At 36.1% G+C, this 15,147-nt stretch overlaps 2 protein-coding genes across 5 annotated transcripts in view; one reads left to right on the top strand and one right to left on the bottom strand.

Annotated features, from left to right (window-relative positions):
* kcc (solute carrier family 12 member kcc) overlaps positions 1–12,108 on the top strand; it is a 341,704-nt gene extending 329,596 nt beyond the window's left edge. For all 4 annotated transcript variants that reach the window (XM_028303278.1, XM_028303280.1, XM_028303279.1 and 1 more), the window contains 9 exons: positions 34–202; positions 851–1,055; positions 1,494–1,709; positions 2,103–2,210; positions 2,551–2,601; positions 3,955–4,095; positions 5,759–5,925; positions 6,580–6,719; positions 7,908–12,108. In XM_028303278.1, the coding sequence (XP_028159079.1) occupies positions 34–202; positions 851–1,055; positions 1,494–1,709; positions 2,103–2,210; positions 2,551–2,601; positions 3,955–4,095; positions 5,759–5,925; positions 6,580–6,719; positions 7,908–7,999 (1,289 nt within the window). In that variant the 3' untranslated portion in view covers positions 8,000–12,108. The remainder of the gene's footprint in view (positions 1–33; positions 203–850; positions 1,056–1,493; positions 1,710–2,102; positions 2,211–2,550; positions 2,602–3,954; positions 4,096–5,758; positions 5,926–6,579; positions 6,720–7,907) is intronic.
* Positions 12,109–12,398: 290 nt separating this feature from the next.
* Positions 12,399–14,732, bottom strand: LOC114351912 (FAST kinase domain-containing protein 3, mitochondrial). The gene has a single exon (XM_028303256.1). It carries the CDS (start codon positions 14,638–14,640, stop codon positions 12,703–12,705), a length of 1,938 nt encoding a protein of 645 aa, XP_028159057.1. The 5' UTR covers positions 14,641–14,732; the 3' UTR covers positions 12,399–12,702.
* Positions 14,733–15,147: the final 415 nt, after the last annotated feature.

The following is a 15,147-nucleotide window of genomic DNA, read 5'->3' on the forward strand; positions in this document are numbered from 1 at the left end:
GACTCCCACTTATACCCATTATTTTTCCACCAGGTAAGGGTCTAACAGTGTGTGTGTCCGTGCTGAACGGTGAGTTCCCGAGACGCGCGGGTGAGGCGTCCACCGCGCGGCAGAACCTGAAGCGCTGTATGGATGAGGAGAAACTCAAGGGCTTCGTCGACGTGCTGGTCTCGCCCGCTATTGCTGACGGATTGAGCCATTTGTGAGTATTTAAGTGAAATTACATGTGAGATAATTTCCCATGGCCTACAAAGATTTTATATAAATACTTAACTTCGTGCATGTCAATGTTTGCACCATCTTACTTTAACTTTGACAAACGTCAAAAATCTGTCAAACTCCATACAAAAAGCACCGGTTGTCGTCATAGTTACCGTTAAAGGTGGTGCAACTTAGCCTTAGTGCTGAATGAATTGGAGAAACACATTGACAGGAGTCAACTTTTTCGGTTCACAGAGGTCCACTATAATGATGTCATAGTATGCGTAACACTATTAATCACTACGTAAATTACCTTGCTATCTTATTAAAACAATTATATCAAACACTTTTAAGTAGGTACTATTAGAGGCCGGTAGATCTATTCTCATAAATAAAACACTGGATACTCATCTTTCACATTCTATTGCCTTATTTTAGATACAATTCATCACTTAGCACAAAAGCGCGCGGAGTCGTCTCCGCGCGTCCCTCTATTCTGACGTTTGATGCTAGCGTGACATTGACGTATTGTCAATGTCACTATGACAGCATCTCATTGGCCACAACGATACCGTTATTTTAACATTTTAGATTTTTCATAATTAACAGTACCTACTGAATGATGATTCATAAAGATGTTTCTTCACAGCGTCCAAACAACCGGTCTAGGCGGTCTGAAGCCGAACACCGTGATCGTGGGCTGGCCGTACGGCTGGCGGCGCTCCGAGGAGTACCAGACCGACAGCCTGCCCAAGTGGCACTCGTTCCTGCACACCGTGCGCGCCGTCACCGCCGCCCGCATGGCCATGCTCGTGCCTAAGGGCATCAACTTCTTCCCCGACTCTTCTGAGAAGGTTAGAAAATAAACATATTTAGGTACAAGAAACATAACTTCGAATACTAAGGCTGGCGGCGCTCTAAAATTACCAGACTGACAGACTGCCTAAGTTGCATACGTTCCTGCACACCGTGCGCGCCGTTACCACTGCTCACATGGCCCCAAATTTTCTGAGAAGGTTGGAAAATACTGTAATGCTTCAGCCACACCATGCAGATCATCGCCATCGCCGGCGCGACCACGGCGCGATCTGCACGCGTTGGTGTGGTTGAAACTTAAGGCTACATTCAAGTAATTTTGGCAGGGTGACTATTTCCCCTAGATGTAAGATGAGCTTACAGTAGGCTATAGATAGATACTTTAACCACGCTTTAACTGTTGGACTAATACGTGCAGTTCTTACCTACCACCTTGAATCATGTGAAAACAAATGACAACTACTAACATGTCTTAGGTCTCCGGCAACATCGACATCTGGTGGATCGTGCACGACGGCGGCATGCTGATGCTGCTGCCCTTCCTGCTGAAGCAGCACCGCACCTGGAAGAACTGCAAGATGCGCATCTTCACTGTGGCGCAGATGGAGGACAACTCCATCCAGATGAAGAAGGACCTCAAGATGTTCCTGTACCAGCTGCGACTGGAGGCCGAAGTTGAAGTGGTTGAAATGGTAAGTAAATTAGACTTCTTTAGGATGATGTCGGCCGTTTGGTGTAGTGGTTCGAAACGGACTACTATTCCGGAGGTAGCGGGTTCGATTCCCGCACAGTACAAACATTTGTGTGCATGAACATTATTTGTTTGTATTGGACTGGGTGTTTTATATGTGTAATAAGTATGTATTTAAAAAAAAAAGTATTTAAGTATGTTTATATCCGTTGTCTAGTACCCATAGTACAAGCTTTGCTTAGTTTGAGACTAGAAGCGCAGTGTAAAATGTCTAAGGATATTTTTTTTTTATTTATATACCCGAACCATTTTATATCTATTATTGATCCCTGTTACTACCGGTTTCGAATGTAACTAGGCCCGATATAACCCTTAAATTCTACTTATTTCGCAGACGGACAGTGACATCTCCGCCTACACGTACGAGCGCACGCTGATGATGGAACAGCGCAACCAGATGCTGCGCGAGCTGCGGCTCAACAAGAAGGAAACGCTCGGCATGGTGAGTACTGCTCGATGCGAAAACCTTTCATACTGATTGAATACTGACACACTAATATTCGTTACAAACAGCGTTGTCGACGTCACTAAGTAAAATACTCTTAAATTCAGAAACAATTTAGCAGTAAGTTTTTATTTTTATACTTATTTTGTTAATAATCCAAAAAGGAACTAACGTGTATTATAATGTACCTAATTGAATAAAAGTGACTTTATTATGAAACTGACACCACTGTTTGCAACCCAATTGAATAGTGCCTCACTTGTCTACCTGTAAAAAGCTTTACTTATCCTATGTAACGTGAGACTAACGTGATGTTTGTCTGTCACTGCGATCACAGATGCAAAATTTCGTGGACTATCGTGAAAATGCTGAGGAGAAGTTACCTCTGGTAAACTAGCCCTTTTACCCTCGACCGAGTCCACCTTATGTATTTTAGCTATTTTATTATCTGTCCCGCATTTTGCATCATTTACTCCTAGGAACGAGATCAATGTGTGAATGATTGTTTTCGTCTAATTAATAGATTCATTTATCATGTAGTGAACAGGGCCGTAATATAGGAGCAGTTTTGATTTTATGATACTTTGTCATTTGTTTACAATAACGTACCATATTCTAGCCAAATTATAACTAATCCTGTATACGGCTCTGGCTAGATGTTGTCTTTTAGGTCTAATTTTATTTAATTTTTCATGAATAAAATCATTCATTTTAATGTACAATTCACTGATATTAGTTTGCACAAGATTATGGCTTCATTTCGCTTATTGATGTCTACCTAAACTACCTATACCAGTCTACTGAATACTTACTTAGTAGGTATTTTGCACTTATTCCTCCTGATTAACGCACTTTTTAACGCGTCGATATATTTTGAATTAAGTAACTTTCCTATATCGATGTGTTTAGGTGTCATTTTAATGTTAGCTTGTAAAATTATGGAGACGTACCAACCGTCACAGAGCTACCGCTGAATTAAGTGACCTTAACTTTCTGCATAATAAGCCACTGAAACCCAAAATTCAATACAAAGCTTTTTGAATGCAAATACCGAGTCGCAAACTTTGACTCGGAACAACATGCTTTCTATTCATAGCTTTCGAAGAGTATGTATGTACTTATGTTAATAATTTATGTACAAAGTAGGCTACTCCTATATCAAAACATTATAAGCTTACTTGAAGCTTGAAGCTAAGCACAGATTATAAAACTGGTGCGCATCTTTGCCTATTGTCTAGCTTTAGCTGTTTTATGCCAGATGTTATCTATAAAGTAGTAAATAAGGCTACTCTACAACTGTCTTTACGCTGTCTTTTCTTCCTTCTTTAAGAATAGTATCCCTTCTTAAAGTTATTGTACCTTCTACACTCTTCAAGAAGCGCAATAACTCAACCCTACTTACAATATAAGTATTCTTCCATTTTAGTTTTCGAATATTCTTAACAACTTAATTTTTACATTCAATAAATTATCTTATTCGTCAAGAACACAGACAAAAGTTTTCCAAAACAAAATTCCCGCCTTAGGCAGTTCGTTTTTTTCAAGTTGTTTACTTAAAATTAATATTTAAAAGTTTTCTAGCAATTAAACATTATCACAGTACCTACCTTTAAAGTTTAACAATAAAGTTTTTTATGAAAGCATATTGTGACAAACTTTAAATATCGAGATCAATAACGAGTTTCCCATGTTCATTCCACTTATTCGGTAAGCGTGAAAGTAATCCTAACCACTAACACAGGTGCAAGCGATAGTGGACCATCACCACGCTGACGTTAAAACGGCCAGTAAGGTCAGATTCGCCGAGCCGGGCGCCGCGGAAGGCGAGGACGCGCCCTCCCCGCCCCTCACCGACAACGAAGACAAGGAGAAGGATGACAAGGTGAACATATTCTCAAGTGTACACACGATTGGGTGGCATGAAATTCAATACCTTCTGTCTTTGTGCTAAAGGATATAATCACTTCAGCTGGGTACTCACTAGCGAACTTCACCTATTTGTATTTTTTTTTTGCCAAACCAAACACCATAGTGTTTTTCAGCCAACGATAGTGGATATTTTCAGGGAACTCAGGTAACCAAATTGTGCTCTCATTGAATATGTTTAAAAGTAAATTGATTCAGAAGTACAAGTTAGAACCTTTTATGTTAAAGTTACAGGTCGCTAGTAAGTACCTTAAGGCTTTGGTGATTACCTAAATAGGTATCGAGTTTCAGGCCACCCTGAATGTTTACTGAGAGCTTAATCTTATTGCATTACTTAGTTTGATTGATAGTATCATCAAAATAACTACTGAATCTGATTTTCGTTCAATAAAATAAGACAAATAAAAGCGTATTAAAAACATCGTCAATTGAACTAAGTAACTGCGATTAAAGAAGTTCAGGAGTTGGAACGAGTGGCATTTATGAAGTTGGTTACTTAAATCAATTAAACAATTTTAACGGAATAAATTATATTAACTAATTTGTAATAAAGAGATCATTTATTACTTTTGCCATCCGTTGCAACTGGCTCCTAACTTTGTTCTTTTGGGAATTTTGTGAGAACACACAACCGCTTTACACAAGTTAAAATCAAATTCTAAAAATAGCCTCTAATTACATCAACTATATAACATTTCCCTAAAAAGTTTAAGGTAGCTTACAAAAAGATAAAGTAAATAAAAGCATACCATCTTTTTCACTTTATTTGATCTATTGAAACCAAATAATGAAGTAACGAATTTATTATTTTAAAAGTATGTAGATGATATATTTAAGTACATTTTTATATTTTATCGAGATTAAAACATCCATGTCTCTGCTCAAAATTTTGACAATTCTCTGGAAACTGAAAATTATATATTTCGATTTGATGCCTCTTTTTCTTGATTTATTTACATTACCACATCAGTTTCAGTTTCAAGTGAAAATTTTTCATTAGATTACCATGAGCTTATATTTGCTATTTATATTTATCTGCTTTGAAAGTTTCCCGCTCTTATAAATACGTGTATCTAATAAGACATTTTAAAATTGGTAACAACCTTAATTATCAGCTTCGGAATCAATTTTTAGTTTTATTACTTAATTACGTTACTTACGACACTTTTACTTTTATCGGTTCTTTTTTGTATTTACCTGTTTTTTTTTTATTTTCCACATAAAAACCTTAACATTGACATATTGAAATTTAAGGGAATCTAGATATAAGAGCGGTAAACAGTTTAATTGCGCTGTGCCACTTACGCACGCTAACAATAAAATTATATTTATTTATTAATATACTTGCAACTTCTTTCTTTTGTTTTGCATCTCCACTAATTACCTAATCACTAACGAGTCCTAGCGAATCTACACGGTGGTCATATGTTTGCCGAGAGTTCATTCACGATTCACTTTAGTTCGCCACTATAGCTAAGAGATTGGATGTTTGAATGTCCGTAGTGAGTTAATGTTGAAATTAATACAATATATGACATCCCGTGTTTTATTCGCCTTGAATCCGTCATGTGCAACTGTCGGTTCGCGGATTGGTTATTTTGGAACAAATGGAAACGTAGGACGACTTTCGAAGTAGTCTGTTGCACATAATCGATTCATTGTGGGACTCGCCCGATGACTCGTCGCAGTGCGAGGGGGCCAACTCGCCGCCGCCGGAGGAGCCCAAGGAGGCGGGCCCCAACGGCGACGCCTTCAAGCCCAAGCCCAACGTCGCCGACATCACGCCGTAAGTTGCACTCCTTTTTTACTAGTGTTCTGTGAAAAGTTACACAAGAACTTCCATGTGCAATTTTTTTTATTATGTGTGCTACTTTTCACAGAATGCGACAGATCAGTAATTTTCTTGATGAAATTTCCTTTAAAAAGTTAATTTTCTTTTATTCTCAGAGTAACTTGTTTTAGAGTTTACCGACAAGCAGAAGTTCGTGGGTTCAAGCCCCATCTAAGGCCATTATTACCTAGCTTCCTCGTACTTGGGAAAATGAAGCAAAATTTTCTAATATTTGATTGTGCTCTACTTTGAATACACGTACCTACATAACTTGACGTGTTCTAAAAATAAAAACAAGCACGTACCTATAAAGAAATGAAACATTTAATTGCTGAAAGGTGTGCTTGCTTTTGGGAACGCAACGCAGCGTGGGACGTCCACCTACAAGTTGACCGACGACATCGTAAAGGTAGCAGGGAAGCGCTGGACGCAGGCTGCTACCAATCGATCAACGTGGAAAGCATTGGGGGAGGCCTATGTTCAGCAGTGGACGTCCTATGGCTGAAATATGATGATGATGATGTGCTTGCTTTTAAACACTGGATACTCTATCATTGTGGCCAGTACACACGTTCTGTTTCTCTAACCCACGCGGTCGGCACGTTGCAGTGACGAGGGCACGGTGCGGCGGATGCACACGGCCGTGAAACTCAACGAGGTGATCGTGACGCGGTCGCACGATGCGCAGCTAGTGATCCTCAACCTGCCCGGCCCGCCGCGCGACACCAAGTTTGAGAGGGAGTCGAACTGTAAGTCATCTCACGAACTGTTCTAAAACAACAACAGTATGATCCTGGCGATAGGCAACAAACTAATTCGTTAATTTAAAAAAACATGGACCTACCAATTATCATAGGCAAAACTTATTGATAACAAAAAAGGAAACAAGTTTATAAAAAAATTAAATACATACGTAACAGTTTGTACAAATGCTGTCAAAATTGCAACTACTGTAGTAGTAAATCTATAGATTTCGTAGTATACTACGCGACTACGAGCTACGACGATGCTACGCTTATCTACAGCTTTCGTAGTATACAACGTGGCTACGCGCTACGACAACGCTACGCGCTACAATCAGGGCCGGATTAACCATCTCGGGGCCCCTAGGCACAGCTCGTTTTGGGCCCCCCCACAAAACCGCAAATTAGAAATTTAATTTTTACTGCCTACATTACGAAATAGAATGAAGGTACCATCATCATCAACAACAGACTTCAGTCATCACATTGCAAAGGTATACGCCTTCCTTCAAGTGAAAAGACTTTCGCCACTATCTAGTACAGCACGAAGTATCGGAGTCATTTAAAAATGAAACAAAGAATAAGAAAATCTTGCATATTTTTATAAAACTAACATAAACATTAAAAAATAAAAATGTACATAAAGTCATGTAAACCAAAGTAGTAATACCAAACCAACTAGGCCAGTAGAATAAGACATGAAAATNGATAACGCCCCCTTGTGGGCGCTGCAGGCTTAAAGGGGGGCGGTAAGAGACCCAGAAAAAAAAATCGGGACGTTGTGTAGTGGCTTGGGAGGCGTCATTTACTAAGAGGACTCTTAGACACCGACTGAACACTCGACACTCGACTACAAATGGGGGCGCTAAAAAGAATTTATTCTCAACTAGCGGCCGCCCGCGACTTCGTACGCGTGGACCCCGTTTTACCCTTAGGGGTGAAGTTTCGAGTTTTTTAGGGTTTACCCGGAAATTATTCAAACTTTTCTCGCTGTAAAAACCATTCTTGGACTTCAACAAACATTTAAAAAAAAGAATTGGTAAAATTGGTCCAGGCGTTGTTGAGTTATGCGCTCACCAACACATTTTGCGATTCATTTTTATATTATAGAAGTGGGCAGTAGACAAAATAAGTTTGGGAACCGCTGCGTTAGATTCTTCAATTCTGTGACGTTGAACATGTCTCGTGTTGCAGACATGGAGTTCCTGGAGGTGCTGACGGAGGGCCTGGAGAAGGTGCTGATGGTGCGCGGCGGCGGGCGCGAGGTCATCACCATCTACTCGTGAATCGCGCGCCTCATTGTGATTCTACTTACTATTAGTGCTCTACTTTGAACTGTTGCGTCTCGTTAATCATTTTAATGTTATCGCATAATCGCTCTCGAAGACTGCCGAGACGAACGTTACGTACCGGCGTTCAAAAATGTATTATGACGTATATATTATGTATTTTCTTACAATTTATTGACGTTCGTTTGTCTTGTAAACGTTAGTTAGCTTAGTTCTAAATGTTTTGTTGAATTTGCTGTTTAGAGTGGAGTTGTTTTGGAATTTATTCACTGTTGTATAGGTAGAGGTGTGGATGAAAACGAGTGTGAGTCTTAACGAGGAGCCTTAAATCGAAGGTAGTTTTAAGTTTGTTTTGTTATACTAGTGTAGAGACTACGCTATAACATAATTTAGACACATAAGAGGTCTCTTGATTAATGCCATATTGTTTTCCTTTCTGAAAAATGTAGAGTGCCTCGAGCATATAGTTTTCTTATTTTTTATATGATTTCTTTTTCTATCAATGTTTAAAAGAAACGTAGATACTTTGTAAGCGTATACATTTACTTAAGAGGGAAACCATGAAGATTTTTATCTACTTATATGAAATATATTTTGTAAATAATTATTCTGTTCTAAGATTTTTACATCTGCTCAACTTAAAACTTGCCGTGGGACTGAAGAGTGAATATTGCTATTCATATTTCTGGACGATTTGAAGATGAGTGATATAAAACGTAAAGCAATCTTAAATCTAGTCATATTCGACACTAGTTGCCTTCAATGAATGATTAGTTTTTACATGAACAAAACCTTTGTATCCCTCCCCTAAATATCAATGCATACTAGGTTATCGCTTAACCTGCCTACAATCATTTCGTGAATATCCTCAAGGTTTTATGGTGAGTAGATACCAACGCTTATGTCAACGCTAGATATTTTTAAATACCTTTTACTTTTAAAAATATCCTAGTCATTGAGAAAGCATATTAATAGCAAATGCTAGTTTGATAAAAAAAAACATTTTGAAAATACTCTAGCGATAAAGCAATGAAGCATTTTTTCGCCCGGCTAGTTATAATTCCTACAAGGTTAGATTAATGCCGTTGAATTTAATCCTTAACTTGTCCCATTATTACCTTTATCTAATGTTTAACTTGTTACGCACACTCGCGTAGATAGATGATGTCTTATTGTGATCGTTTGTGTGCGTTCTCGTCCTTAACCTGGACAGTAAGTTGTACAATACTTGCGTTTGCATGTAAATCTAAAATTTTGTAGTGGACAAGAGCTTTTACACGCGTCCATTAGGGGCGCTAATCATGTTTCCACACAAAAATTAAATTTACACAAACGTTATTTCTTAAGGACATACATTACCTACTTACTTATGTATAACATTATAACTTTGTTCGGAGTATAGGACTTCTACTTATGTTTTGAAACTGAATGATTGTTTATGATCAAAATGTTTACCGAACGTAAGTTGTGAACGAATGTGGACAGCAAACATTGTGTCGCTCTAAAACGGTGATATTAATTTACAATATGATGAACGACTTCGTCAAAATATTGTAACAGAGTTCGGTTAGACTTTTGATGATACAATAATTGAGTCGAGACGGGAAATTTTACTTAAGTAATAAATGACACCAAAGGCAATGTAGTTAGTTATAAGTATCATTACAAATATTACAGAGTGTAAATTGTTAGATCGTCTCGCAAAAACTCGTCAATTTTCATTTTCACACATTGTCCTCTCTGAGATATGAAAATCTGTGTCCAGTTTACATTGCGTTTCACTTCGTCGTGTGAAACGCCAATTAACACTTGGGCCAGACTTTCATTTCTAGAAAGGACGGTAAGTCTAGTATAAACTTATTTCTAAAGAGTGTTAGGTAACTGCCAAATAGGAATCGGTGTTGTAAAATATCCTAGTCCATAAGTGAGGTACCTAATTCTAATTAATTTCATCGTTCAAAATTCTTGTAATTAGATCAGAATCCAAAATATTCGCTGTAAGAGAAGTCTAGTGCATGATATCACTTTTACGATTACTAGGTAGAGAACATAGACCATAGGAAACATTTTAACTCAAATAGGGGAATGAGATAGGTATGTCGCAATTACTTACATCGTCGTATAATAATATGGAAGAGGACAATACTCGCTGCGCGGGGCCCGGCGCCCGCGCAGCCGCGGCGGCCGTCGGCGGCGCGAGGTTCAACACCCTGTACTTTAAGAGTCTTAGTATTACATAGATTATAGATTCGAAACTTTCATCTATTCTTCATGTTCAGAAACGAGTGGTCGCTATAAATTAACTTCTATGATATGTTGAAAAGGAAAACAACATAAAATTTTACTATTATGCCTACAAATAAGAGAATTTCACTTAATAAAATTAAGTATAAATAAATTATTCTAAATTATATTAATTGATAAATCAATACTTAACGGTTGTTTAAGTTTATTGATGTGTTCTTTATCACTTAGTGATACTTCATGGAATAATTGAAATAGTGATCACATATCTATCTTCCTTTCCACATAGAACTATTTCTACAAAACTGTTTATGCCTATTAATAGGTAATAGACGATAAATTTTATTTAAATAAAAAATATTAAATTATATTACTACAATTCATATAAAAATATAATAATATTTACAAGTATTCTAAACTACTTACTATGCCTAGACTATCTGAAATATTAACAATAATGACTCTATATTTTATGAATTCTGAAATTCAAATATCAACCTACCATAAGGCAATCAACTGAAAACATACTTAGTGATCACCGGAAGAAACTTCGTCAAAAGCAACATCTATAAACCTACAGTCTAACAACAACCTTAGATCATGAAGATTTTATGTGTACCTACCTATTCTTCATTATGTAGTTTCACTTTATTTTCATTGAGTCAATCCTTGCCTTGCCTTTCCTAGGTGCGTTGGGACCTATCGAATTTGATATTTTACCTGTCTTGTGATTATCCTACTTACTTCTTTAAATATTTTTAAGTTGAAGTCGTAAAACATCGAATTGATTGATTCTAGGAATATGTAATTGTTGTTGGCCTGTAGTTAGTACTGTTAAAACATTAATTACGGGAATTATTAAACGGACCTGCTGATCTTGTAACTCTTCAATAATTACATAATTATGTGCCAAACTTATTTCATCGACTGGTGTAAAGTGAATGATTATGTTGACAAGATACGCGTGAGGTATTCTACTGGGGTAGAAAAACTACGGACTCAACTTTCAATGAACTATCGATAGTGTTTATTAAATAATAATATACCTACCTGTCATAATGTAGCTTTCGAGATTACATTGTGTGTTAGAAATGTCACATTAAAATAACGTAAGTTGTAAATCAAAACAAATGCACATACATAGTTACCTGTTTCGGATAGATTTAAAGTCGTGTTCGTAATTTCAATCGTACATTTAGCCTTATTCGAAGTCAGTAAATTATGTACATACTTATTTACAGTCTTACACATAGTTTGGGCATTATTAAGTTATCCCAGTCTGCCCTGTTCAATGATCCATCGCCTCGTACGTATTAAAATTTGATAAGTGGCCAAACTATGGAGTTGTGACTGTGTCTAACTCTTGTCGAGTGTCAACTTATTGATGTTCTATTACGATTAGACCTTAGGCTGTGAGTCAGCGTAACACATTCTTAACAATTTAATATTCAGGCTAGAGTTGCTGTGATACACCATTATGGCTATAAAATTAAGTACCTAGTCGTTTCTGACTATGGATATTCTTTGAAAACAACGTCGATTAAAGCCATATTCTATCTGTGATTTCACTGATGACTAGATGCACCTTCGCCCCTAACAATGAGCATTTGAAAGACATTTAAGATTTTTGGGTGAATCTATGTCTTTTACATTAAATGAGAATCACGGTCTTTCGTCCTTTGTAATCTATACCAATTGTATTGATTAGGGCGATTTAGAATTCTTCTATCAAGGGCGAGACATAAATGTCTATGATGCCCATAACACCGAGGCTATCTAAGTACCGAAGCGTGCTAGTTGCCTAATTAATAAAAATTTGATCTGGAACGTTTTATTAGAAAAATATTTCGAACTGTAAAAGTTATATAAGAAATTATTAAAATATTCAAATAATACATCTAGTGAATTAGCCAGTGAGTAAATTTAAGAGAAAGATGTTATGAGTATAATGAAATAAATGAATGATAAAAATAAAAATTTATTTTTATTTCTTATCCCAATATTACAAATAACACTTTACCATACTATTATGTAATTATTAAACATACATACCTACTTACCTAACAATCAAACATCTGTATCACTTTTTTTGTATTAACTTGGAAGACTAGAAAAATATACTATGTACATACATTTATAGTATATTTTAAAAATATACATATAACACATCCTATCAATAATATTCTATGTTACATATCATACTTAATGCTATGATTATAATGTATAATTAGAAATTTAGATTTTAGAGATGGTGCTGTACACAAGCAGGTGTTTCTTTATAATATTTAACTTAAATGTAGTTAGGTAAGATTTTTTTTTAATAATTATGGATTTGTAATAAATCCATTCTACATATTAGTGAATCTTTTAGTTATTTTAGGATAATTAAATATATTAACATAATAAAATTAAATAATATTATGAATACCACTATTATGACTTATGAAATCATTCATTTAAAAGGATTCTTCTGCATTATCAATGCACTCCATCAGATATTTTTGTAAATTGTTGTTATTGTAAGATGTATAATATTGACTAATGGTTGAATATTTCACACTTACAACTTTTAGACCTAATATTCTCAAATGCTTCTTTCTCATAATTTGAGGCCCAACCAATTGTTCATTATCTGAGCAGTAATGGTCAGGCAAATGAATCAATATTGCTATGTTTTCATTCCTAGATGTCTGTCTATTCCAGTTAACAGTAGTATCCAGCCCAGCAGGGTGGCACATTACATCAATTAAATAAGTTTTGTCTGAAAAATGTGGGATAGTCACATCAACAGACAATTTTTCAGCACCACCAGCAGCAGTTACAAGGCTACTGTGAATTTTAGTGACAATATTCTGTATCCGGATATCTTGTTTAACAGGTTTATACCACTGGTCTTTTGGCAATAAAGGGCCTGAGTAATCTTTGCACTCTAAAGACAAAGCAGTATCTATCAAATGTAGACTTTTTAAAGCCTCAGACTTATTTACCTTTGATAAATACTCTGAGCTAAAAATCTTACTTACTAATTTCAATGGATATTTTCCTAAATAAATATAGGACAAAATGATTGAGCACAGATCCTCTATATTTATCTTATAAAAATTATAATTTACTACATTTTCAGCTGTTTTCCAAAACTGCAAACTATTTTTTGGGTCAAAACTAAGGTATCCAAATGGATAAATGTACAACTTTAGAAAACTTGGAGGGATAATTCTTGCATTTCTTACAAAAAACTCACTACAAGAATTCAAAATCTGAGCATTACGTATTTGAAATTGCATGCAATAATTTAAAATACCTACAATCAATACATGTGATTCTATTTTATTTATCTTTAATTTAACATACTTTTCAACTGCATTTTCTATCTGGTCATCAGTATATTTGAGTCTTGTTAGTTTGGACACCACATCCAAGAATGAGTCTTCATCCAGAGCATGTATGTTAGTGTGTACCCATCTGCTAACCAAAGCAAATGACTGCATAGACAAATATTTTTCTTCAACAAAGCTGTTAAGGATTTCTTGCATCACTGGCACCTTTATTTTCTGCCATAGATCTGTCAATTTTTGTTCCAGTAAAGACAAAACAATCCTTTTGCTTACTTTTAATCCAGGCAATATGCTAAACATCAGAGCTATATTTGATTCATCTATATCACTCTCTTTCTGTACAAAACCAACCCACAATTTGTCAATAGTTTCAATATACTTTGGATTTGCTTTATTTTCTGCAAGGAATTCAATAAATGTGCAAAGTTGCTCTATAGACAACTTGTTATCAATCGCTCTGAACAATAATTCATCACAAAATTGGTTTTTGTAAGGCTCCATGAATGTAGAAATTGACTTCAATATATTTATGATAGTTTGTGTATCTTCAGTCTTCATCACAACTTTTAGTAATTTATCTAATATAGCACCCTTAGCCATGTGGATGTGGTTACCTTTCAGGTCCATTAAAGCGTGAGGCTCTTTTTCTAAATCATAAATTCTTTCCATTGCCCCCAAAGCTATGTTGGGTGTAATTTTAGTACATTTTGACAGCAAGGAAAATACATCCCTCAGGTCAACGCATTGCTTAAATTCGGCTTGAATAAGATGATAGTTAGCGGGATCGACCTTCGGTTTTGTATCCTCTGAGGACGCCCCATCATCCATTTCAGATATATTTTTCAGCTTCCTTACAACTACTGGAAGCTCTTGAACATTAAATCCATTTTCTACTAAAATTGTGCTGTTAATAAAGTCAGGATTATTGCCTTTATTGTCTCCAAAAGAACGGTTGTTGAGTAACGCAAAGAGGCATGAAGGTATTTGCATTTTCTGTTTTGGGTTGGGAATCAAATGTTCTCTTGCTTTTAAATATGACCTCCTTAAAACTAATGCCATGATGGCGTGATTATTATACACAGAAATAAATACAAAACAACGCAATTAAATTAATTATAAATTTGCAATGAATGACAACAACAATCATGACTGCAAATGTCAATGTCAATAAACATATGACTTTGACAGTTTAGTAAGTGTTTTTTTATTGTTTACGGCATTGCGTGAGTGTTAGTGTGCCTGTTATATGCCACTCCGCTATTTCTGCTACTGGTCTTTAGCACAGAATAAGCCGGATCTCCAGCGCGTGTTTTTCCCTACACAATCAACAAAAACATGTCAACATTCAAGATTTTTGTAGCCAATTCTGTTAAGCCATACTTTTTGTGATGTGTGGACCGATGGCCCTTATATGGTATATCAATATGGGCGTGGCGTCTCCAAAGTGAAACGATAGCTCACCAAGGATAAAAACTAGAGCAAATCGAAAATCATAAAAAAATCTGTAAGATTTTAGTAACATCACTAAAAAAAATTCACAACATTTGTCATTTGTCATTAGTGTCA

The sequence above is a fragment of the Ostrinia furnacalis genome, unplaced genomic scaffold (genome assembly GCF_004193835.3).
Source record: "Ostrinia furnacalis isolate ACB-3 unplaced genomic scaffold, ASM419383v2 OfSCF1226, whole genome shotgun sequence".
In the NCBI taxonomy this organism is placed as follows: Eukaryota; Metazoa; Arthropoda; class Insecta; order Lepidoptera; family Crambidae; genus Ostrinia; species Ostrinia furnacalis.

What these genes read in the sequence shown, in the direction of transcription:
- LOC114351912 (XM_028303256.1), bottom strand. Translation starts at nt 14,640, where the DNA reads ATGGCATTAGTTTTAAGGAGGTCATATTTAAAAGCAAGAGAACATTTG.